Below are 26,447 nucleotides of genomic sequence, written 5' to 3' on the forward strand. Positions count from 1 at the left end.
AGATAGATAGATAGATAGATAACTAACATTAAGTGTTCAAATATTGTAAATCTAAAGGGAATCATATCCATTTTTAATTTTTTTTATAGGTAAAACGGTATTTCATTAAATGACAATTAGACATGAGGCCAGTATATTTCTTCACCATCCAGAACAAATACTAACTTACCTTGGTAAAATCCGAAGCATTACATTTTCTCACATTATTTCTTGTAAATAGGCCCAGGCTAAGGCTGGGGACTGGAGAGCATCTCTGAAATTGGTAAGATATAAGTCTGACCTTTGACTGCCATTCTAACCACAGGGTTTCGTTTTAGCTTTGGCTACATGTTTTCTCTTCTTTTCCAAGATGCAGCCTTGAACAGGTTTCCTTTTAAGATCATCTTGAATTTCAGCTTCCCATCATCTCTAAATAGCTTCCTTGCCTGTGATTACACCCCCCAATAAATACACACAACATGATGATGCAACCACTGTTTTTCTCCATATGAATGGCATGTTCAGTTTTAATTTTTCCATGTAGGCAAAACTCTTTCTTCTTTCACATGCTTACCATCTACTCTATATATCTTTTGGGAAACTGCAAACTGGACCTCTTATTTAGCAATGGCTTTTTTTTGTTGTTGCTATTTCTTTTTCCAAAAATCAGATTTGTTCAGTGCAGAACTAATAGCTCTCCTGTCAAATGAATCTTCACTCTGAGCTGCAGGGTTGTATGGATGAGTTACAATGGGTCTCTTGGCAGCTCCACTCAGGTCCAGTACTCGAGAGCAGCTATCCTGACACATTCAGATGGATTCCTTTCCTAACACACCTCAATAATAGGAATGGATTATTACTAGGCTTCTTTGGAGCTGAATGAAATGCTAATGAGGGAATTCTAAAAATTGATTCATTCACTCTTAAGGACTGGACAAAGGTGGCTGGTATTTGGAAAACAGGTGATTTCAGAGGAGAATTGGGCAAAAAAGGATTTTATTGAGGCGGATTAGAGTAGAGGGGGTAAATGTAAAAGTGTTACCTCTTTTTGGATCTTTATAAAAATCAGAAAACTATGCATTATGTGACTTCTTACTAATTCTGATGTTTTACCCCTTCATAAATATTTACTACTTTGTGTTGGTTTACTAAAGCAAGGCCAAACAAAGGCACCACGGTTTGGTGGCTGTAAGATGACAAAATGTGGAAAAGTGGTGGAGGCGAAGCTCCTGATAAATAATTAGTAAATTAAAATCCTAAAATGTAGTTTAAACCATTAGTGTTATATTTTCTGGTTAATTCCCTGCAGTTGGCAGTCGAGCATTTAAGCTTTGAGCTCCTACCTTGAGGGCCCGGAGGCCCAGGCTCTCCTGGTGGACCAGGTGACCCATCCTTGCCAGGTGGTCCTGGAGGACCTTGGAAGGGTGAAGCTAAGATCCCAGCAGGTGTTTTCTGTTGCATAGCAGCGCCAGAAACTTTCTCTGCAAGACAGGAAATTAATATATAAAAAAAAAAAAAACTGTAGAGGTAAAACACTTGGAGGGTGACATAAAGAGAGGAGGTGTTAAAAGAATGAAAACACATCAAATATATTAAATGTCAAACTATTTTTACCTTCAAAAATCCTTATTACTTCACTTTGGATAAAGATTTTGAGTTCTTCTGTAAAGCTGGGATCATCCTGTGTGAAGAGGGGATAAAAAAATAATTCTCTGACGCGTTTTAACTCAGGCATGATGGAATAAAAAATCCAATTAGGAGAAAACACAAGCTAAACCTTTATTCTCAGTCAAATGCAGGAAAGGACACACGGTGCCGATTATAGTTATCATGGCATGACAATTAAATAGATTTTCCCCTTTTTTGAAGCCATAAACTGTTGAAATGAAGGAAAGAAAAAAAGATACAGTTCTATACTTTAAAATTCTCCTCTAGGATCTCTTTCTACCTCAGCTCATGATCTGAGCTCAGCATGAAATAAAGCAGATTTAGCCAGGTATATTAAATTTGATAGTGTAACTCTCCAAAGGGCTATTACTTTATGTTCAGCACTGCAGTGATGCACCCTGAGCCACAGAGGAATTATGTTAGCTCTGTGTGCCTCTGAAATATCCTAGGCTATTATAAAGACATATAGTATAAATATAAAAACATCCAGAATATTTTAGCAGTAAGAAAGTCTATAAACCATTTGCTAAAGCAAGGTATTGTTACAGTCATGTAATAAAATGGACTAAAGTCAGCCTGTCAGCATTTATTAATGGGTGGTCATATTGGAGAACTGAGTTAACTCATTGGAAGTGTGTAATATTTACATCTTATTGTGGTGAGGTCTTGTTTTTAACTAAGACATGTTCATTTAAACTTTGTGGACATTGACTGAAACATGTGACTTCTGAGTGTCTCCATGCCAGTTTATCTCATTTATGGTGCTTTTTAATCTTTTATGGACCAAATTTATGCTTTGCTCTTTTTATAATAACATGTTTTTTTGCCATATTTGCGTGGGAAAAGAAAACCACGATCTTAAATTTAGGGTTGAAACAATTAATTGGATTAATTGTGATTAATCGATCATTGAAATAATTAACAGCTTATTTACTAATTGATTAATCTTTAACTGGATTGCAGAAACCGTAAAACATGCTTTTAGCTAATAGAGCAACCAACTTAGAGCAGCAATTATACCAAAATTGTAAAATCATATATAAACATCTTGCATTTGAGATAAAAAAAAAATAAAATTGTCTGCCAACATGCTCTATATAGAGCTCCTAAAGTGGAAAAGTTTTAGTTTTACCGGGTTACATTTTGTAAAAAATAAAAAAAAAACTTCTTTCAGGAACCTTTGGCTGTCTCGCTATTAATCGATTTATCAAAAAAAAAAAAAATAATCAAGAGATTAATAAATTTGCAAAATAATCATTAGTTGCACCCCGACTTAAATTGTATTTTAACATGGCTACCCAACATAGAGACAATTGTTTATTAGATTTTTTTTTATAATTTATTTTTCATCAAACCAGTTCCTAACATGGCAATTTACTATCTCTAATTGCAAAAATGTTGATGCAAGGATCTGATTCATGAAATGTAAATAAATATCAGCTTGTAGTACTGGTAATGTATCGCCTGGTCTCTGACCATGGCAGCTAAAATAAGGTAAGCATGATGCGAGAATACATTTCTAATAAAATCCACAAATGGAAGAATAGCACAACCATCTGAAAAACGTTGATGATATATGGTTATTATAACTTTATAATAATAATTATCTGGGATCGTGTCATTCTACCTTTTAAATGTGAATACTGCCTTTATACTTCAATTCAGTATATGTAAAACAACTTGATGGGACATAAGACAAATATAAACTACTTAAAACATGTTTTTACAAATTATGACAATTTTTTTTTCTGCACTATTTAAGTTCATTTAAGAGATACACGCCTTGAACTAAAAGCAACGTGTATTTCAGTATGTATATTAAAACGTTGCTCTTCTAAAATAATAACATGTCCTGTCGTGTTTTTATTCTTCTGCTTTTCAATACCTCAGCAGAGTTTCTTAAACATTTTGGCTATCCTTTTTCAGCAGTTCAAGTTGTGTTCAAGGTGCAGCTGCTCTGCGGGGCACACATATGCGATAGAAAAGAGGGGAGTGCTAACACTGTGAATGCTCTGGCAAACCTCTTCAACAAAAGGGAGCTGTTTTAACCCAAAATATCAGCAAATTGCTCACAAGGTGATTTTTCGTTTTTGCTTTAAAGAATGTTGCCAAAGCTGCTTAGAAGCTGTTCTGGGTTCTGGGTTTCACAGTTTTGGGTGAGCCAGATATTGAAGGTTACCGATCATTTTTATTAATTTTTTCATTAAAACCATTCTCTTTTAGCGGTATGCCTTGTCTGCTGTGGTGAACAGCTAAAGGAATAAAAAAAAAAGCTGTGAAAATAGTTCTTTACTTATCCACATACAGTACATGTTGTTCCACTCAAAGGACTTTCAGTCTCAGGTTTATGTGAGTGAGGAACTGTTTCCAACTGCATTGCTTTCCAGGGCAGGATTCATAACAACGACACACAATAGGCTTCAATGTTGTATTGTTGCATTCAAAACAGCTTTTCATCACTCTGGATGTTATATAACTACAATGAGCGTAAAATGTGTGTGACAGATGGAGGTGTTTTCTCCGCTCTGCAGAGCTCTTGGCACGCCCACATATCTCTGTCTTTCCCTCTGCTTCCGACTCTCTCCTGCTTTGACCTTCTGTTACGCCTAGATGATCGGGAGTGGGAAGCGTTGAGCAGAGAATGAACAGTGAGCTCCCTGCTCAGCTTAGTTTGATGTTTTTTTATGCAGAAAGCTGTAGATACATTGCTTTCCATCCAGGCAGGAAGAAGCTACACTAGTTATACAAACTGCAGTATCCTGTCAAATGACTTTAATTCTATAGGTACAGAATCTTTTCATGGGAAAAAAAACATGTTTTGCAACTCACCAGCAGTTTTACACTGCCTAATTGTCCGGGGGGGCCAGGATCTCCTTTTCCTCCTGGTGGTCCCATTGGTCCAATGGGGCCAGGATCTCCTACACGACCTCTCTCACCTTGAACACCTCTTTCTCCTGGAATGCCTGGATCACCCTGTGGTTAAAAAAAGAAGCTGATTTTGATAATATGGTCTTTGAAAATGCAACAGTAAAAATATCAATATAATATAATATCATGCTTGGGATTACGTGAAACTACAAATTAGTCAAGACTTATTTGACTAATTTCAAAATCGGAAGTTAGCATATTACTGTATATGTTATTACAAATTCTCACTTTTTAGCACTGGAACATGTGAAAAAATACAATATGTATAACAAAGTCTTTGATAGGGCTAGTAGATATGAAAGAACCAAAGACAGAACCATTAAAAGATTGGCTTTATATATGATAAAAAACTACGATCCTTAATACTGATTTGATTTCTTTAAAACATAAGAAAAAAAAAATCACAGTTTCTGTGTGGATTTTGCCAAAGCTTGATGGTACTAGGCGGGCCTGGACCAAAGGTTTATTGAACAGCACCTATTATAGTTTATGTAACACAGCCACATTAGTAGGTCTTAGCTTGGTCTTTGATATAGGAAAAAAAAAGGAAGAAAGTTTAAACTGATCAATTTGTCTATACGTTCTACTGTTTACTCAGATTTGTCTGGCATCAAACCTATAAAGACAATGAAAATGGCTCCATTACGAATCCTATGAAAAATCCCCCATTGGACAGTTTTGCAGCACATTTCCCACTAATATGGATGTATGTAAATTTCTGCTGGGCTTGTAGTTGCAGAAAACCCAAACTGTAAGGCCTGATAAAGTCCCTAACCATGCCATGAACTATGATCCATTTTGTCAGTTTCTCTCACCTGCAGAGCATTCTTCTGTTGGTAAAAACGTTAAAAGTCTAATTTTCTCCTCTAATAGCAACATTTGAAAAAAAGATTACTGAGCAACTGTGACGAAGCTTGACAAACACAATGAAAAGCTGCACTAAGCGTTAAATGCCTTTTTTTCCGGTGCTCATGTGCTTGTGGGATTAGTAATATTTGTGCTGAAACGCACATTCATTGTGACTTTCATTACCATTCATTCATTTCCATTCTATGAACACATTTTTAGCATTAATGTTTGAACCAGCTTTTATTTGGAAAGAGTTATGCTACTTACACGTTCTCCTTTGGATCCCCTGTCACCTGGTACACCTGTGGATCCCTGCAGGAAGAAAAAAAAAACACACAGACTTAAGAGCTTCACTAGAAAAGTAAAAGAAGTTTATCATCTATTTTAAGGAAGAGGTAACTTATAAAATCCTTAAAATTTTAGAGATGCACTAAGAAATTGGCTGATGAATGACCAATTTTACACTATTTCCACTGTAAAATCTGAAACACTGGCGGGACTATGGCTCCTGTTTGACCCTGTAGCCCCTCAGGCTTATCTCTGCAGAGAATCCTGCCCCTGTGACCCGTTCCCGTATAAGCAGAAGACGAGTACAAGTACATATTTTATGCATTATGATCAAGATAAGCCAGTCGCATCATGTGTGAACGCTACAGGTTACTCTGAGTAAAAGTGGCTACTGCATGAAGAAGACTCAGTTAGGTCATTTCAGTCTCAGTGAGGCATTCAGCCATTCACGCACATTCACACACTGATGGCGGCAAGCTACAGTGTAGCCATAGCTGTGCAGGGGCACACTGCCATTAAGACCTCTGACCATTATCTGTAAACAATGGGGATGAAATATTGCTGAAGGACACAAAGACTAAGATGGATGAAACTGGGTTTCTAACATTGACCCTCTGGTTGGAGGACGAACTTCTGTACGTCACTGTATGTCACTATCGCCTCTAAAAACAGAATTTTTTGTGCTAACACAAAATATTAGATGCTAAGGACACTTTAAGATGTGAAACTTTATGTAAAAGTTGTGCTGTGTGGCTTTGCCTGCTTTCACACACACCGTGCATAGTACATTTTATTTTAAATATCTTTTATAAACAACATTTGATTGTTGAGTTAAGAGTTTTGAATAGTTTAAACGGACAAATGAAAAACAAATCAACAATCAGAGCTTTACTTTCTCGGATATTGACTTAAAAAGATAAAATATACAAGCTAAATATAATGGAAGCGTGCAAAAAAAAAAAAAAAGCTATGTAAAGTATATTGTAATCCTTTTTAGTTTGTGTTAATTTAATAATGCTTGTATTCTTTGGATGGTTATGATCAGGGGTTTACTAGAATGTTTTTTTAATGTATTGTTTTATTATCCTATAAACATTTCAATTTGTTTTTTTTTGCCATTTATCAAGGAAGCAGAAAATTAATTGATTCACAATTCATTTTTAAATAAACTGTCTGGATTTGGCTTAAACTGGTATTGCAGCTCAAAGCTCTATGAAGTCCTTCACTGTTCATTTTTCGAAAAACTCAAACCTGTCTCCCTCGAAAATGCATGACTCCAACAAACGTTGACTGTTTTCTAATGATTGTGCTTTGAATGCTTTAAACTCTGCTTAGCTTCTGCTGCTTGCATAACATTTCTCAGTATAGTGTTTAACCTTCTGCAATGTCACAGCTCCTCTCCATCACTCTAGATTTGTTTGAAAAAGGTCTGCTTTCCCACCAGCTGTCTCTACTGTACGGATGAGCCGCGAGGAAAATACCTGTCTCCGGCTTCATGTCACAACATCTTGAGTCATGCAGTCCCCTTCCTGTCACTCCTCATTGCTTCCTTTTACTTTGCTCATACTATTACCTCAGGGAGCATCTTTGTATCAATTTCCCGCTGGATTACAGGAGGCATGGAAAAGACATGACATCTGGCATGATGTGGTTTTAAAGCGGGCACTGCTTTGTGATGCCATTCTCCCTTGCCTGCTTTAATCTACAGCATGGTGTATTCCCCACTGCCTGATGGGAAGCTTAAATCTATCATCTAGCCCACTGAAATGTGCTTCCCTGAGCATTATATTAAACCTCAAAGCAGTGAGCAAGCAAACTATGCAGATGAGAAAAGCCACCTACTAGATGGCACTGTTGTTCCACCAGATTGTGAGCCTCTATGTAGATGGCCTCAGTGGAACACGCAGATTATAGTGGCAAAATATTAAATAATAAAAATGAACAAACAATAAAGCGTTAGGGCTGCTATTTAGGTGTAAGGTGAAAAACATCTTGTATATCTGGGCAAAACAGTAATAACCACAATCAGTCAAGTTTGGGTGTTGGATCATATAATGTGTATGGAGTGGGTATTCAAGCAGATCTGTTCTGCATCCTGCAGGACCGTTCTCAGTGCTCATGAAGTAAACAGCGTATAATAAATTTGATCAGCCATCTAAAAGCAGACTTTTTTCTGCTGGATTTGTTTCAACTCTAGCCAGGTTCACTAAGCGAAAAAATACATCATTAATTTGAAGTGTGTAACGCCCTCTATTACAAACGTTTTATCACTGTCTGAAAGCATTAACTGTATAATTAGGGTAGAAAGAATAAAAGTCAACAAAGCCTTAAACCTGCAGGATTCCATTTAGTTTCTATCGTTAAAATCTCAAAATATGCAAATCAGTTTAATGCAGTCCGCACGCTGATGCCGAAGGGGGGGATAAAAATCTGCTGCGCCATCTCTCTGTAGCCTGCTTGATGTAAAGCACTTTCTATAAGGGGATTTGCAACAACTCACCTTGTATCCAGGAGTTCCATCTTTTCCAGGCCTCCCCTGCTCAGGAACCGCAACACAAACAAAGACATTTTGTATCAGCTCCCACCTTCGATTGGATCAGCGCTTTTGCACTCCTAGTAATCTCCACAGTTAATGAGATATCTCAACTGAGGGATAATGATCCTGATTGCTGAGTGAACACTGTTCTATTGTGCACTTACAGGGAAAATTACAGAAACCACCACTGATGGTAATTACATAGAGGAATGTGGGAATATAATCATCTACAGGACAAGTGGCAGATAGCATACGTATTTCATCCGTATTGTCCTTGAATCATGTTGGTCTTTTCTTCACAAAAGCTAAAATCAAGAACGAATCTAAAAGCGTAAAGAGGTGTGGATGTTATTGTAGGATCTGCTGATTAACAGAGTCGTGTCCTTACAGGAACACCTTGAGGTCCTTCAGGTCCAGGGAATCCAGTCTCTCCGATAGGCCCCCTCTCACCCTGTCAGAGAACAGAGACCATGAGGGTGTCAGTCTGCAGTGACAAAGGGATAATGCTGGGATTGACAGTTCAAAAGGAGTTTGAGGCTGCAGCTCACCGGTTCTCCAGGGATCCCTGGCTCTCCGCGACTGCCGGGCTTCCCCTGTCAATCACAGAGATAGTAGGAGAACATAGCTTGTTTGATAGGTCCTCAGTAGTGTTGTATCTGGGGGCTTCCATTTATTGTATGGCTGCACCATAATCCTCTATACTGTACACTCCAGATTACAGTAGTATTCTAAGCTTAGTAGTCTAGTATTACCTAACTCATATTTCAAAGTAATGAAACACAGCTGACCTGATGCAACCTGGGGTTTTAAACACAACAAATTGGATTTTACAAAGAAGCATGGCAAAAATAAGAACAATAAGTATAACAAATAAAGAGAATAATGAATACATTATACTCACTGGAGGACCAGTTCCCCCAGGGGGACCTGGGAGGCCGATATCACCCTGAAAAAAAAAAAAAAAAGATCAGGAAGATGAGAGAGAAATGGCACCAAAAGTATTAGAGTAACCTTTCATTTTCAGGACATATTGCAAGATATTGTTGATGGAGCACAGTGTAGTATTTAAACCTTTTCACAATTTCTAACATGAAAACTCAAAACCTGAATTAATTTAAAGCGGTTGTTATGAGACAGACCAAGACACAGAACACAGCTGTAATGTGAAAAGAAAATGACACAAAGTTGTAGTTAAGTTTGATAAATAATTTCTACCAGCATTTCATGATTCAAAATTAATGATTTGGGACATTCTTCTTTGCAAACATTTAGGCTTATAATATGGTCCTTAAATGAGCAGATTTAAAGGCTGATACAAAGGCTGAAACTCTCACACCTCTGTTTATATTTACACAGTAAGCACTTATGTGCATATTTTAAACCACTGATGGTTCTAGAAGGAAAAAAAAAAAACTTGATGTTACAGAAGTTGATGCTCCTCTTCAGGAAAATGTATCTACACCAGCACTTGCAATTCACTGTGTGCTTTGTTAGCCATTACATTAATGCTTTGGCTCCAAATTGCAGTATATCCTCTCCGGAAATGTCGACTTGAAATTCCTCCAGGCGATATTTAAACCGAAACACAAGTAATTGAATTTCTCTAAAAAAACATTTAGTTTCCCTGAAGCTGGCTCGTAACTTTAACTAGCACCTATAATGTTCACAGGGCTCGGCATTTATATTCTCCATAAGACGGATACATCCTTTCACAAAGAAGCACTTTCTAACTATGTATAATGAGAATTCTCCAGAGAGAATGCACATTTCGTGGTGTTGCAATCAGGGGAAGCTCATTTGCAGGAGAAAAACGCTTTTGCTGCCTACCTTGGCACCTGGAAGCCCTTCGAGCCCAGGTAAGCCCATGGGTCCCGGTTCCCCCTGTGAGAGAAAAACACACCACCTGTTGTGTCAAGCTGAAGAGGGCACTAATTATGTAGACTAGGAGCTGTTGCTTGCACCTATTTTGCAGCCAAACAGGGTGCTGTTTTTATCTCACATTCAACAAATGTACAAAATGTTGGCCGCAAACATAATTATAAAGCAACATGTTAATGCATAAACACATAACTAAATAAACAAGCAATTATAAACCAATTTTATGGTACTGTAAATACGCAGTTGTTCTCTAACATGTATTTAATGATGTATTTAGTTGCAGTACAAAATTTTAAACATCAAACACATTTTAATATCATATAAAGATACATTAAGTGAATTGTTTTCGAATGATGATTTCATTGATCAAAGAAAAAGATGCTCGGAACCATACTGACCCCATCTGATAAAGTGATTTGCAACAAAACCTGAGAAATGCTTCTGCTATCCTTGTTGGAAATGACAGCCATCAAGTGTTTGTGATAACTGACAATTAGAGTTTAGGCTTCATTTGCATAATAGTTTAATGGAAGAAGAGTCTGTTTAAATCTTGGCTTTGACTAGGCCCTCGAAAACCATTTTATTTTTAAGTGGTTCAGTGGGAAACTTGTTGGGAACCTTTAGATAACTCTTTAATTAGGATAATATTTTGGTAACAGAATAGGCCTCTGTGTAATTTTGGGTCAGCAAAGTTTTTTCCATTGAAACTCTTCCATTAATTTCATTTTGGACTACTTATTTTACCATTGTTGAATTATGAACAGACAAATCAAAATTAGCTTCATTAGCCACTATCAAGTAAACAAACAGGGAATTTGACTTGATTTTAAGAGCTGACAGCAAACAGATGTTAAAAATAATAAAACAAAAAAATTCCCTCTAGGCAAATAACAGATAAAGGAAACTGTATGTGCATTTAAGCGTTTACATTGTCAGTTTTCACGTCTGTATATATATTTTTTATACAGCTGAAAACTCAAGCTTTGTTTATTTTGTTGTTTACAGTATGTAGACAGCCTGGGGGAAGAAACCATATCTGTGATGGTTGGTTTCTGCAAAAAGGACTATGTATTGCTGACCTGAAGGTAAAAGTCTTTGAGTTTTTGTCCAGGATGTGTGGAGTCTGCATGGATGTTAAGAAAACATCAACAAGTGAGGCAGTAAGTGATTTTGATTATCGGTTGTGAATGCATTCTTTCAGTAATTGTGAGAGCTGGTCACACCTCGAAAGCTTTGCCATATTTTTCCTTTTCCATCTTTTCTTGAATTTCTTTTGATGATACCAGTTTGGATGTTAACACCTTTTTAGCCTAACTTTGTGTTGTCAGACATGTTTTGAGCAGGTCTTCTGTTGATTCTCTTTTTCTGGTGCTAAGCGGGACTAGGTGCTGCTGGCTGAAAATAGAATTACAATTAAAAAAACGCATTTCTAGGTTGTCTAATATTGAAATATGACTGATCATATAATACATGTAATTGGTAAGACAGAAGAAACTTGTAAGACGTACTGTAGCTTTGGGTTTTTATAAGATTTATGCATTTCCATATAGGGGGAAAATAATTTTTCACTAAATTGTAGAAAGAAACAAAGTGTATCTGTTTGCATATCCTGCCATTGCTAGATTTATCTCTCTACTTTTATCTGTAGTCCTTGATTGATGCATGTCTCCATCTATTAATTTGTTTCAAACAGCCCTGGGAGAATAGCTTCAGATATTCAAATACACACTCTTACAGTATGTAGGCTACAGAACCATTAGCTGAAAAAAAGCCCCTTTCACAATAAGACTTTATTCTGCTCTAAAAATAGAGACCCATTCTCTGTTCTTGAGCAACTGATGGCCTCTATCTACCTCCTCTTGCTCAGGCTGCCATGGAGAAACACCATTACACACAACAGAGAAGCAACCGGTGCCGACAGAGATGAATTGTCCGGGTAATTGTCACACATGCAGATTGTCAGGAATAAGCTATTGTGGCTAACGGGAAAAAGGAGGAGAGTGGACGAGCCAGAGGATCAGCTGTGAGACGGATTGGGGCAATTCCACTGTGGCTCTGTAGCCCGTCTGCACAATTTATAAGGATGTCAAATTAACATTCTGGTGAAAAATCACTGTGTGACCAGCACAATGACAAATGCAATTGGTCCCATGGGGAAGAGGAATTCAGGGTGACGTCAGAAAAGTCGAGACTGTTCTATGTCTGTGTGGATTGCAAATGGATTGTTTCCCCAATTTAGTACAAAAGCAAGTAGGTGAGGGGCACATTTGAAATGAAGTTAGTTGTTGTTAGTTCCCAGAGGTATGACATTATATTGCGTACATAGGCCTCATATATTTCGCAGACAAGGTAATTTCTTTTCTTTTCATTGTACTTTGTAGTTCCACTGAAAGATGTTAAATGCTCTGACTCAAGGCTTTTTGATGTGTTAAACAGTAGAAAATCAGGGAGACAATGAGGATAGGTAGCTATAAGTTTTCCCTCTGTAATTCATATGAAAAATAAACATTTCAGAACAGACAACTCTACTCACAATAGCTCCTTCGTCTCCCTTTGGACCCTTAAAAGAGAAAGAGACAAGAAAGAACATTTACTTCCATAGATTTGATAACTACAATCCCTAAAGGCCTGACAGCCGTCCGATGTATTATGTAGTTATTGATTATAGTGGGTAAAATTCATAGTAATTCATTGATGCCTTATTTTTCTCCAAGTTTTTCATAAATGACGAAAATACTGCAATTGTGTTTCTGGGATAAATCAAGTAATCCAGTGTAGGTTTGATGGAGGCTGTACTAACCGAGGTCTGCAGTTTTTGAATTGAAAAAAAAAAAAAAAGATAAATTATCTGTCCTGTCCTTAACACTGATGAGGAAGCTCTCTTATTGATTGCTCCAGAGGCGCTGCTGGGCCGGTGATAGATGCAGTACAGGCAGTAGCATTCTGAAGATTTACCAGTGGTTCATGTGCATTGTGCACCATGGGACAGCACAACGTCTGCTTTTTGTCACCTCCTTAAGTGTTCGTTTTAGCGAAAGGATGCCTGCAAGGCCAGTGACTTAATGTCTCCCTGGACTGGACAAGATTACAAACTGTCTGATAAGGCAGGAAAGGAGGGTTGCAGCGATAAGCAAATCAGGCCACTTGGCACCGCGGAGAGCATGGGAACTTCTAAAGTTCATTTTGCATATCAATGATGTTGTGTGTCCCGGCATGGATCAGAGGCACCTATTTGGGAGTCAGGACGCCTCTTGGCCCTTGCCAACCCTCAGTGATTGACTGTGATATAAGAGCTTCAGAGCCACGATAACACAGGAGGGTCGGTCAAGATGTTTGTTATTCAGATCTCACAGGCTCCCCAGCTTATACGGTATCAGCATGCCTTTTTGCTAGTGTCCCTTACAGCACACTTTGAAGGATTTACCTGAGGCACAACAACACTTACCGGGGCACCAGGTGCACCAGGGGGTCCTAAAATAGCTCCACCACTCTGCAAAGACATTTCTTTATATAATGACAAATATTTCACAACACAGGTCAAACTCAATTCACTGAGAGGTATTGTACCCTCAAATTCAATAAATCCAATTAACAAAACGAGTTAAAATCTATATTTTTACCTGGAGCTTGTACAGACTGCTCATCCCCTTCCCTTCCACATACGGCACACCCTAAAACACAATCAGTGAATCAGACAACCTCTCTGCAAGAGTTCTTTGGTTTCAGGCAGAGAGAGCCTTTACAGAAAACTGTGCTTAGGTCTTGAGCAATTACAGAGAGCTAAGCTTTTAAAAGCTACATGAGAAGGATCAATAGCTCATTTAGGGACTACATGGAGAAAGAACGAGTAAGAAGGTAAAAAAGGAGTAGAAAAAGGAGAAAACAGATTTTTCTTGTACCAAAAACAAGGTGTCAGACATTAAAAAAGTATTTTTAAAAAGAAAAAGATTTGGGTAGGAGAACAAGGTAATCTTAACCTTTTGGGTTAGTGTTATAAGAGGATGTTTTTTTAGTGATGGATTTATAAATGGGAGCTAATGTAAACCAAGAAGAAGTCAAGGTTCTCATTTAGAAGCAAGTGAAGGCCTGTGCCCTTTTCAGGCCACTCAGCCATCCCCTTTCTTCCCAAGCAGCAGGTTTATAGGACCAAGGTGTGGAGGGGTGTGTGTGTGTGTTGGGGAAGTGCACAGCAAGTTCAAGGAGACAGCAAATGAATTATAGATTTGCCACTGGAAGTGCTTACTCACTCGTCCTTTAAAAGGGATGAACAAGACTCAGTGCTATTAAGAATGTGATCCACAATTTCATCATGTTTGCACTTGTTTGTCACTTGTGCTTCGTTATTAAGGGAAACGCTGAACAAGTAGCAAACACATGAATCTAACACAGTAACCTTTAAAATGTTCTCATGAGGACACCAAACCCATGACCTTTGTGGAGGTTATGGGCATTATGGAAAACTAAATCTTGTGAGCTTCAGATACTTACTGGAGGACCTGGAAGTCCTTGTCTGCCTGGAGGTCCTTCATTTCCCTGCAAAAATAAATGAAGGAAAATCATAATGATAACAGAATAAGACTTCATAGTTTTACTAAAGGCCAGATAGAGCTTCTTTAGAAAAAAAAATTAGACATAATTTATTTTCTTATATTGACCTTGAATAAAAAGACATAAGGTTCAAATCTTGTTGAAACGTAAAAACTGTAATAAACTTTAAGCATCAAGTCTCAAGTCTGATAGAGAATATAATGAGCCTCTGAAAGAAAAATAATTATGAATAGCAGTTTTCAATTCACTGAAAAATAAAAGAAAGCTATAAAATAATGGTTTTCAAACAAATTAACAAAAAAATATAAATTAAAATTAAGCACATTTCCAAGAAAGGAGCTTGTTTTATATTTCAGAGGCAGGAGCACAATGATTTACATGTTTTGTCCACATGTTCCTCAAAAAACTACAGTATCTAATAAATATAGAGCGCATTTGTTTATTGATGGGCATTTAAAAGTATGTTTATTTAATTTACTTAAAGGGCAAGTTTAAATGGCAAACTTCATCTGTGCTGCTTCCCGTTGGTGGTCAGAGGGCTACTGGTAGCCTCCCTTCTGTAGGTCTAAGGCAGGCATCCCCAAAGTCGGTCCTTGAGGACCGCTGTCCTGCAGGTTTTAGAGGTTTCCTTGCTTTAGCAGAGTTGCTTATGATGATTGCAGTTGAACAAAAGCCTGTTAATGAGCTTTCAATTAAAATCAGCTGTGCTGGAGCAAGGAAACCTCTAAAACCTGCAGGACTTTGGGGATGCCTGGTCTAAGGCTACAAAGCAGCTCACCAGCATGTAAATGTGGGCCTGATTGGGGGACTAACCAAATGTTGGGGTCCTAGGATGATAAAGTGCTACATAAGTACAAGAAATGTACCACTTTCATTACCAAGACCCTTTCCCCCCACACTTGGTGTCTCCCAAATGCAAGTTGTGTACATTCTAAAAAGAGACAGAGCTAAACTTTATCACATACATATTATCCATAACTCCAATTCCAACCATGCACTGACATGACCCCCCCCCCAAAGAAAAAATACTGCCACCCCAAATTGATCATAATACACAGTTGATCCTTTCTCAGTCTATTCTTAAGGTTAAAAAAAATCTAAACAGACTAAATGTTTCAAGTACCACATTATTTTTCAGTTTTCAGCTTTCCTAAAATTTTTAAAAATATTTCTGACATCTCACTCTGTCAGCAAAATCAACAATAATTGACTTCAATAACTGTAACTTTTCTTTTGAAATGTAGCTAAAATAATCTCTAATGTCTTTTGCAGCATCTCAGCGACTCTAGGAAGGATGACTCAGTAGAAACAATTCTGCTTTTGATATTCATCAACATTTTTAAAAGATATTTCCTACTAATTTAACATTTTCTCTTCTGTTATGTTGTTGTTAAATCTAGCAACACTTTTGCTGAAGTTACTGAGAAAAAGCAGTAAAATATTTAATAGTCAGCCATTTAAAAGAAAAAAAAGTCAATGACAGATTTCTTTTTTTATTGACCTACAAAATTGTGCGCATAAGAAACAATGTTTTTATTAAGTAAAATTTCATAGAAAGCAACAAATCGTACTTTTTCTCCTTTTGATCCTTGTGGACCCACTGGACCAGGTCTACCTACTAGTCCCTGCAAAAAAAAACAAACAAACAAACAAGACAACGAAACAGTAACCCATGAATTAAAGCTGATTTAAAAACAGAATAAACAATTCTTTGAAAAAGCTTTGAAAACCGACAAGAAAAATAGTGCAATAATTTCAAACCTTTACTAGCATTACTATAATACGTTTTATATTCCCAATTAATGGAATGAGAGATTTAAAATATTTCACAATAAAACCAGAAGGAAATAGAATCAGATTGGAAGAGACACATCTCTAAACTATTTAGGAAAGAGTCCCAAAGGATAGTGGAGTTCCTTGCTTATAAATTTAGTTCCCTTTTTACTGCGTAGATTGGAGATAAGATTTGTATTGGCTTATAAAGTCAGGAGGCTACAGTTAAAAGAAGGATTTATTGATATTTGGTTCCTTCTGACTTTTTTTAATTTCTCAGAAGTGCTAATGAAACTTCAAAAACAGATTCTCATTTTGTTACAGTCTTAGAAAATGTATAATTGATGAGCCTAACTGTTTGAGTAAATATTGTAAAGATGTGGAATCTGTGAAGGCGTTTGTGTACATTTTCAGGCTTCCCAACATTTTAACTGTATCATTCTTCAAAAATCCTATTTTCAAACTGCATTTCATATCAAAGCAAATCATTTCAAAGACCCAGCTTCATAAATCTGACAGAAATTGTGGGGCTTGGTCTTAAAGCATTATTATTGGGCAGCAAGCATGACCACTTTGATCCAAACCTCAGGTGATGTATGTTGTCGGCTAGATTTAAAGGTGTCTGTCGGTTCTTTTCTGGCTCCACACCTTCAGTTGAACTAAACCATATACAATAAGCTTTACTCAGTAAAAAACTCACTTAAAATATCAGGAGAGTCAGTGATGTTCTTGATATTTCTGTTTTTAGTCTCATTTGTCTCACCTATATATTTACACCTGAACATCTAATTGGATTGTTTCATATCTAAAAGAAAATTATTGCTGCTTCCATTTCAGACAATTAAGTTGCAATATTAATTATTGCATATTGTCAAGTTCTTGGAAAGATAAGCATTGATAACGATCTTGCTGTGTTTGTTGTGATCATATAAAGTGCTTGTTTTTCAGGTAAGACACAAGGAAATTTAGCAGATTTATAGGATGTCCATTCCATCCATCTTCCCCTGCTTATTTCATAAGGGTCACGGTGGGGCCGGTGCCTATCTCCAGCAGTCTATAGGCATAAGGCCAGATTCACCCTGGACAGGTCGTCCGTTTGTCACTGGGCAACTTCTATAAAGTCATGTTTTGTAATTTATGAAAGTAAGTATTATTTTTTACCCGTGCAAAGCAGATGATAACAAAGGATTAGGAGTGCAAAATCAGTGGACAGCAGTTGCAAACATTTTTTTCCTGTTTGTGCCTTCATTAATATCTAGAATATGGCAGAAAGTTATGGGTGGAGGGGGCAAAAACAAAATTATTATAACCTGCAAAGCGATTTATTAAACCTGCAAGTGATTGTGTGCTCAGTTCTTGCATCTATCTTTAACAAGAATTGAGAAAGCTTCCTGGAGAGGTGGCGAAACGTCTTCAAATCTTAAAAACCAAGTCCAGTGGATATTTTTTGAATATTTACGGAATGACTATGACCTGGATGACTGAAACTTGTTAAAGATCAGTATCTTTAACAAGTTTGAAAGTCAGCTGCAAACTTGAACAGGAACAATTCCTGTTGTCATTACGGGCACTAAGACAGCATTGGCATGATGAGGCATAAGCCACATTTCTATATGCAATTAAAACAAACAAAAAATACTTGTAGCATGTTTATAAAACACAAAACAGAATAATAACCACCAATAGAAAACATTACAGAGCCTGTAAATGGGAGGGAGGCTTAGAGGGATTTGTTGCCCCTTCAACGTCCACACAAAGCAGTTATGTGCTTTTAAATAGTAACTATTATCCTCTTTTATTATTTGAAGAGTGTATTCCGAGGAAATAAATCCAATTGTTTAGAATGTAATCATGCTGTAAATCTTAGTTCTTTGTCAGAGGGGGGTCACAAAGATGCTCAGAGTCTCTTCTAGGTTTTATGATTGATTTAAAATTTTTTGAATTATCGGTAAACCTTTTTTAATTTTTTTGTAGTACCTCGAAATACTTTTGTAAAGTGCTTTTTGAATGATTATTATCATTGTTACCCCCAATCCAAGACATGTTTTGTTTTACGTCCCCTCTCAAACTCCCAGTAGCACATACGTACCATGTGCTCACTTAAAGGAAAAGTCCAGTCAGCAAAGAATGATCAATGGATCATTATCTATAACTAAAACTAATAGGATGGCAGGGATTTAACGAATTTAGCGTTAATCAGTAAAAAAGAAGAATAGTAATTTTCTTCGGGATCTCTGAGAGCTGAGATCATGACATCTTCCGGCAGTGACATCATGGTGCAGTAGCCGAGCGCCATTCTCTCCGCTTTACAAGCAAAATCAATGGGAGCTACCAGACACGCCTGCAATCAACAACAATTAATTAAGATTTTGAGACTTAACCATTGAAAATAATGAGAGCTATAGTTAAACTGACAATGCCTACGTGCATGGCAGTTGGATGTTTTAATACATCGGGTAAAAGTGAAAAAAAATTAGTTATTTCACCTTTCCGATTCATCATCCTCCACGGACGGGTTCACCATCAGATTGCCAACTTGAAGAGGGCGGATTAGCCATCAAACAGAAAAAATGCGTAATATGTAGCCAATGTTTCAAAGAAGAATGTTTTCAAGATGACTTGGATCATATTTAAAGTACTTTCAGAAGTTTGAATTCTGAATTGGACCAGACTTTTCCTTTAAATGGGACAGACCAAACTTGTTTACACAGCTCATCCTTTTGCACATAATCTTTGCAGATCACCTTATTTTGGATTCTTTGAAGATCCCACCTTACATCAATAGGGTAAGAACGTTATTTTTATTATGATATCACCGTTTCTTTGTATCTTCCTTTTTTTTTTCCAGATGTAAGGATTAACAGGCAGTCTGGGGATGAAGCTGTAATGCTCAATTTGTGGTCAGATAATTATCAGCCAAATTAATTCAGAAGTAGGTCATCCGGTTAGTTTCTATTTTGCTTAAAGCATATTTAAGTCTATGTAAAGTCAGACAGCTTTTTCTTTGTTTTGTATGAGATTAAGGATGCTATCGTTGGGTTTAAGCTGCATATTTAGCAGATGTGCAAATTGTGTAGCAGGAAAAACAGACGTCTGAGAGTTCCAGAAGACATGCTTTTTTTTCATCATGTAGCCACCTGTCTTAGCAGGGGATAAAACAATGCATGCTATAGTGTCAAATGCATAGACCTGTTTTCTTGAAGCATTATTTTCATTAGATTTTTTTTTCAATGCAAATGAAAAGCATGGGACCTACACATAAGTCTTAGGAGAAATTAAAATTCATCATAATTTTACATAATTCTCCAAAGTTTGCAGAACATTTTAACTTCTACAGCATTTTCCAATTATTTCCTGCATCCAAAACAGGTATTATATTAAAGAAAATGTAATAATGTTGTTAATCTTCCATTAGCAATGTCTGGGAAGTGGACATACTTTAGATATTAAATTTGCAGTACAGTTCAGGGATGAAGCAAAGGCACAAACTCTCTGTTCTTTTAACACAATGCAGGCTTATTACACATGGGAGTCATGCGTGGACCTGATTACACTCTGGTAAAAATAAACCCATTGTACACTCAATTATTCCCTGTGTGGGATAAGTGTCATTCATCTGAGTGGTCACTGCTTGGTCTCAGTATATTGCAACATCATTCAAAATCCCTGGAAACTGATGGATGCTCTGCAGTCATCAAACTTCCTTCATACGTTCAAATGGGTGTTCATGTCAGAAACTTATTTTATTAAAAAAAAATGTGACCCAGCTTAGTTATGGTGCATATTTTTTATTCTATTTTAAACGTTAAAAAAAAGAAATTCCTACCGGTGCTCCTGTTCGGCCAGCCACACCAGGAAGTCCTGGAGCTCCAGGTGGCCCCTGCAAAAATAATCAAATATTTTTAAATCAAATTCTAATAACATCATGGCAATTGACACATTCTTAAGGAGACACAGAGAGCATCAGCATTCATCTAAGCAAACTCTTCAGTCAGTTACAAGCACTGTGTTGTCTGNGTTCAGGAGCACATGTTTATAAAATGAGAGATCAACTTCACTTTGAAAACCAAGGAGCTGTGAGTTTTAACAATCCGCCACCTTATGTGAGAGGTATAAAATCCGTTTATTTGAGTGTTTCATCTGTAAAACTGACACAAGCATCTGGACACATTGACTACACCAAGAAGACATACACTAGAGCACAGAATAATGTTGAAAGTATTGCTTTTAGTGCACAATCTAAATATACGTATATGAGCAGGTAATTTAAATATTTACCAATTTCATCAGAAATGTTAAGTTCAATGGTTAAAAATGACGTACAGTTTTATCTACAACATTTAAGAAAAAAGCTAAACTTTTTGAATAAATAAATAACTAAAATCAATTAGTTTATCTTTTAAAAAGCAGGTCAGTAAAGCTTTTATTGCTAAATGCTGCAAAAAGAAATAAGCTGAAATCTATTTTTACAAGGAGGAAGCTTTAAAAATCATTTTTAATTTATTTTATGGGACAAATGTAATGAGCTTATATGATAGATTAACATATAATTTTTTTTATTTTTTACAAAAACTGCACATTTCATAAAAAATAGATGTGGAAAGTTAAAAAAATGAAAGATTACTTTATTGTATTATTGGAAAATCTTAGAAGCAAACAATCACTAAAATAAATTATAAAATGTCAAACGATTTAGATATTAATCTTAAATTTGCCTGCAGTGTCGGCAAATGTATTTAAAGTGCGTAGTATTTCATTTTAGCATAAACAATCAAATCTATTTATATTCCTGCTCCTTAAAAAAATTAAATCTTGCAATTGCTGTTATAAACTCTGAATATAGACAAATACACATTACATGCTTTGTTCAAAATAATGTGGGTTCTTTGAGAAGGACACAGTGCTCAAGCTGTGTTGTGGACAGACTTTAATAGCTTTTACTGAGAAATGGAGAGGCTCTATAATAAGATGAGAACATCGCATGGTGTCCGGCTAAATGTTTCTGATTAGTTTTAATATTAGAAAAACGATATGCCTGGTAAATATGTAAATAATGGTTTGTTTTTGAATAACAATACCATCAAAGCATTATTGAAATAAAGATTCAAACCAGCGTAGCGATATATGAAAAATAACTGTACTCTTGAAAACTGGTTGTATCATTCTTGGTAAAAAAAACAAACAAAACAAGGACCTTAAATAATGAATTGGATAGTTTTGGGTGAAAAAACAATCCAAAAAATAAAGCAAAGGAAAAAAACATCTTGACATCTCAATCCGATTTAAGTAGGAAGTTTAATCAGGCAACTGTGGAACTTTAGTGATGTTTTTTTTTTTATCTTGCTATATAGATGTTGGCTGGTGTGCAGGTTTCCTGCTGCATAATCCAAAGCTGCTATAAACTGATATAGCACTGATATTCTCCCCTTTTGGACTTTTCTTTGAGTTTTCAGTTATTCATGTAATTCTGTTTTGTTGGTCATTGCTTTCTTTTCCATATTTAACCTGCGTTGCATTTTTTTTGAGTTACTCTCTGTTGCCTCCTTGTGCCAGTCTTCTTTCCCCTTAGCACTCTTCTAGTTACTTCTATCCACACCTGCTCCATATCAGCTGATTAGTCTATTCTGTGTTCTTTCCCATTTAAACACCTCCTCTTCTGTTACTGTTTGCTAGTTTCTTGTTGTTACTTTGCTCCCCATATGTGTTTGCCCCTGACGTCTCCTTATTTTTGGTTTACTGTATTTTGGTCCTCGGATTTGGTTTCCGTTTCCTTTTTTTTATTAATTCAGCAAAGCTAATCTCTGCCTTTGGGTCCTCAACTAACTTCCTACAAACCTGACAATCTGCTCCAGAATATAATTCATGATTCTATCACAGTACAACCAAAAGGATTGACTCTCATATTCCAGAATTCATTACACATTTTACTGTAGATGTAGGAGGACATACGGCTTCAGAAAAGTTCCATCTTTGTCTTATCAGTCCTAAAATATTTTCCAGAAAGTCTCAGGGATTATCAGGATATGTTGTCAGGTATGAGACAGGACTTATTCTGTATTGGGTAAGCAGAGGTTGTGACTTTGGGATTCTCACTCTGTTTCTTATTGCTGGGTGATGAAAACTGATGATATCTCAGGTAAGTGAGGCCTGCCGAGCTTTAGATATTGCCCAAGGTTTTTCTCTGACCTCGAATTAGTTTCAAAGAACTCTTGGTAGACCACTCCTGGGAATATTCATCACTGCTAAATTGTTCCACACTAAAATTAATATGATTCCATAAGACCTTGAAAATAGATTTTTAATATTTTCACAGAAAATAGAAATAAAAAACATTTATTTTAATCTGTGATTGAAGTTTTCAAGACGATGTGTTAATATGTTGCTTTTGAGATCTCTAAGTCTACTTAGTCCTTTCTAATGAGTTGTTTAATTTCTTAGCCCTGACTATATTTTCATAATGAGGCCTGGGTTTAAATGGTGTAAGGTTCTGTAAGACCTGATTAATTCCTGATTTAATAGGAGGACTTGCTGTATTATAGTGCCACATTTTGCCAGGCTGGTTTGGAACAGTTTATTTCTTACCCGATAAGTGACATCATGCTTTTTTTATTTACTTGGGCCTACTTTGTTAAGTAAAACTTGTTATATGACCTTAAAAACCTAAATTTAACAAAAAAGCAAAAGCAGAATAGATCTGTGAGTTTTTTTTTTCTCACAGAACTGTATTTAAATTTGTCTGAAAACCTCATTTCTCAATGTCAGTGCCCCTTCCAGGCGGCCTGATGACCGGTAGACTAATTTGCTGGGGTATAGATTTCACTTACTTACCTCGTCACCTTTATCTCCAGTGGGACCTGGGAACCCTCTCTCTCCTTTTACACCCTGCAGAGTGAGCAGAATCAGTGAAGTAAGGAAAAATGAATGTTTTTCTCAGACCCTACAGAAGTCTCAAACTAAAGGCTGATAGGTGTAAAGGGTACATTTCAAAATGCCTCTTCCAGTGCACAACTTGAAATTGCTGAGCCTCTTTCACTGGTGCAAAGCTGTATCCATAGCAACTATTTTTTACAGAGTGCACTAAGTGATCCTAATAATATTAATCGTAGAAAAGCTCCTTACTGTAGGTTTTACAGAAATAAGCAGAGAGGTACTGTATGTAGAAAACATAAATATTTCTCTGCAGAATTCACTCAAATTTCATCAAAAAGCAACAAATAATTCCATTTTTTTAACATTGTTCTTCTGTGGAGAAAGGCTTCATGATTAAAGGCATTTCTAAAAAAAACCCTGAGTTATAGTGTTGAAATGACTGTTACCACCTTTGGGCCTTCTTTTCCTGGATTACCCATTGGACCTCTTACACCTGGATCCCCCTGTTCAGAACAAAAACATGAAACATTACTATGGTGACAACACTTTGGTTTATGTTAAGCAAAATCCTGATTTCCTGTCTGACTGAAAGAAAAAAAAAAAAAGTGACATTACTTTAATAGTAGAGTGTTTTAACAACTGAGTAAAGTCTCCATAAACATTTTAAAGGCCAAATGTTTACATATTTTTACAATTTTGGTATAGTTACTTCTCTAAGTGGGTCGATCTGTCAGCTAAAGGCATGTTTGAGAGTCTCCATACTTCAATTAACGATTAATCAATAATTTATTTAGTTTATGATTATTGTAGTAATCGATTAATCATGATTAATCCGATTGATTTTTTATAGCCATAGATGCAACATATTTCTACTTTGCAAAATCCTCCTTAAAGATTGTTGGAACCTGTGACATTGGATTTATAGTATATGGGTTTTCCCAAGCAAAAGCTAGAATTGTATGCATTTAAATTAAAAATTGCAATAGTTTATTCAGGACAGACCTTTTGGAAAAAACAAACATGTGCATGAAATAGGGTTGTGTACTACTTCTGTGTGTGAGCATGTTGTAAAATGCAAGCCAAACCTCAATTTTATCTTGACGGAATAGGCCCTTTTCTAACTTTTATAAATCATGGTTCTTGCTCTTTATGTCCAAATGCTATATGTGATAAACGATCAATTCTGATAAGAATGGGACAATTTCAAAAAGATCTAAAACATAAATTACTTTGATATGTATCATTTTATACACATTTAGTTTAGATTTCAGAAAACTATATTTTTAAATCTTCTTGTATCATACAAGGTTTAATAAAACCAAATCCAAGATTGTGCTTAAATGTTTCACTTAGGCAAAAAAAAAAAATCTTTCTTATATGCTGTGTTATTTTAGAATGCACTTTATAACATTACTAATATTCAAACAATAACTGTTGCCCTAAAAGAGAATTGCAATTGATTTATTTAACAATTCTCTAGAATTAAATTAAATATTATTTTGTATGTGTTTTTATATTTTTCTACATCTTTTCATCACATTCGTTTCCTTATATTTACTCCTTTGTAAGATGTATTTACTTCCATAATTGTTGTGATTTATTCTTTTGACGGCTTTCCTGGAAACTGCTTTAGTTTCAAGCTTCTAATGGAAAGAAGGCAATTATTCATTGATCTATTTTTCAACACTGAAATGTGAATAAAAGAAGACAGATGACAGACAGGGAGCAAAAATGATTAAAGGAGCAATAAGCAAAACTTCCCCATTAGGTGAAAGATTGGAATCAATCTGCTGGACATGCTGTCCGCCTCCTACACTACTTTGCTGTCCTGACGGCATTTTATGGGCAGGGAGGGGCAAAGCTCGGAGTGGCAGCTATTTACGTGGACGGACATGCATCTGTGGCTGACCTGGCTGTAAACAAGACATCTGAGAGCAACAAAGAGAGATGGTGTCTGACATCACCCCGTACTCTAAAAACATCACATAACTTTTCTTTTGTTCTTTCTATCTAAAAAAAAAAAAAAAAAGAATTATTGGTTATATCTACTTTTAATTTTCTTCAAGCTCTTAATCTGTTCTTATGAATTCCATATGTTGACATAGTGAGCTTAATTAATAAAATCTTTGAAACTGTCATTGCAAGTGCTGTCAGTGAAAGTCTTCTTCTACCTCAGACATGCTCTGCATCCACATAACATGTTATAATGAAATGATTTCTATGTACACTCTAAGAAGAAAAACCGCTCAAACTTAAATTAGTTGCTTCAGTTGGTAACAAATAATTTAATTACGTTTTCAGCTTATATAAAAAAAAATAATAATCAGTAATTCAATTACTTGTTACCAATTGAAGCAATCGATTTAATTTGGAGCTGCATTTTTTTAATGCTGTACATCATCATCATCCTTTTCCAAAGGCCTCTTCTCTTATCAAGCATAACTTTCTGTCTACTCTTGCAGATAAATCATCTTGAGTTTGGTTTATATCGAGTCATATTTGGACAGTAAACGTTTGAAATGCATTGGGTATAAAATATTTAAATGGTACTCTATGGTGATCCAAAAAGGATGGATTAGAATGCAAAATAAATTAAAAATGTCAGAACAGGATGTACCTTTTCTCCAACAAAGCCTTCTACTCCTTGCGCTCCAGGGGACCCCTTCTCTCCCTTCTGCCCAGGCAGCCCGGGAACTCTTGTCTGGCAAAGACTGCAGGCGTTCTGCCAAAGCAGGCGAGGCAAGAAGCAAAACCAGCAGCACAGATAAGATTTCATCAAGCTAAGCTGGCACAGTGCATCTTCACTTCATATCATGTGACATCCCTCGGGTGGGACTCAAGACCTCAACTGGCACAAAATGTTCCCTAAATGTCTGCTGAGCAGAATTAATGTGAATCAAGTAGTCCCTCCAAGAGGGCCTCCCATGAGAGGGAGAGGTTGAACTCACAAGTCATGGAGTGACGCTACTAGGTTTGCATCATTGTAGCTATTAGTACAGTAGTTCAAAGAAATGGGGAAGAGTGAGTGAATAGAAATAAAACATCCATCCATCCATCCATCCATCCATCCATCCATCCATCCATCCATCCATCCATCCATCCATCCATCCATCCATCCATCCATCCATCC

General features: G+C 36.4%; 2 protein-coding genes across 3 annotated transcripts in view; both read right to left on the minus strand.

Moving 5' to 3' along the window:
* Positions 1 to 13,815, minus strand: part of LOC107102091 (collagen alpha-1(XIX) chain-like) — a 26,851-nt gene extending 13,036 nt beyond the window's left edge. For both annotated transcript variants that reach the window (XM_015401261.1, XM_015401263.1), the window contains exons 1-12: positions 13,747 to 13,815; positions 13,572 to 13,616; positions 12,660 to 12,686; positions 10,076 to 10,129; positions 9,150 to 9,194; positions 8,797 to 8,841; positions 8,637 to 8,699; positions 8,213 to 8,248; positions 5,692 to 5,736; positions 4,477 to 4,620; positions 1,594 to 1,660; positions 1,323 to 1,460 (exon numbers count right to left, since the gene is read on the minus strand). In XM_015401261.1, coding sequence (XP_015256747.1) covers positions 1,323 to 1,460; positions 1,594 to 1,660; positions 4,477 to 4,620; positions 5,692 to 5,736; positions 8,213 to 8,248; positions 8,637 to 8,699; positions 8,797 to 8,841; positions 9,150 to 9,194; positions 10,076 to 10,129; positions 12,660 to 12,686; positions 13,572 to 13,616; positions 13,747 to 13,770 — 733 coding nt within the window. In that variant the 5' untranslated portion in view covers positions 13,771 to 13,815. The remainder of the gene's footprint in view (positions 1 to 1,322; positions 1,461 to 1,593; positions 1,661 to 4,476; positions 4,621 to 5,691; positions 5,737 to 8,212; positions 8,249 to 8,636; positions 8,700 to 8,796; positions 8,842 to 9,149; positions 9,195 to 10,075; positions 10,130 to 12,659; positions 12,687 to 13,571; positions 13,617 to 13,746) is intronic.
* Positions 13,816 to 14,602: 787 nt separating this feature from the next.
* Positions 14,603 to 26,447, minus strand: part of LOC107102086 (collagen alpha-1(XIX) chain-like) — an 80,599-nt gene continuing 68,754 nt past the window's right edge. The window contains exons 20-25 of the mRNA XM_015401251.1: positions 25,935 to 26,039; positions 23,767 to 23,820; positions 23,276 to 23,329; positions 20,274 to 20,327; positions 16,246 to 16,299; positions 14,603 to 14,659 (exon numbers count right to left, since the gene is read on the minus strand). Of these exons, the coding sequence (XP_015256737.1) occupies positions 14,603 to 14,659; positions 16,246 to 16,299; positions 20,274 to 20,327; positions 23,276 to 23,329; positions 23,767 to 23,820; positions 25,935 to 26,039 (378 nt within the window). The remainder of the gene's footprint in view (positions 14,660 to 16,245; positions 16,300 to 20,273; positions 20,328 to 23,275; positions 23,330 to 23,766; positions 23,821 to 25,934; positions 26,040 to 26,447) is intronic.

This window comes from Cyprinodon variegatus, unplaced genomic scaffold (assembly GCF_000732505.1).
Source record: "Cyprinodon variegatus isolate N-32 unplaced genomic scaffold, C_variegatus-1.0 Scaffold1199, whole genome shotgun sequence".
Classification (NCBI taxonomy): domain Eukaryota; kingdom Metazoa; phylum Chordata; class Actinopteri; order Cyprinodontiformes; family Cyprinodontidae; genus Cyprinodon; species Cyprinodon variegatus.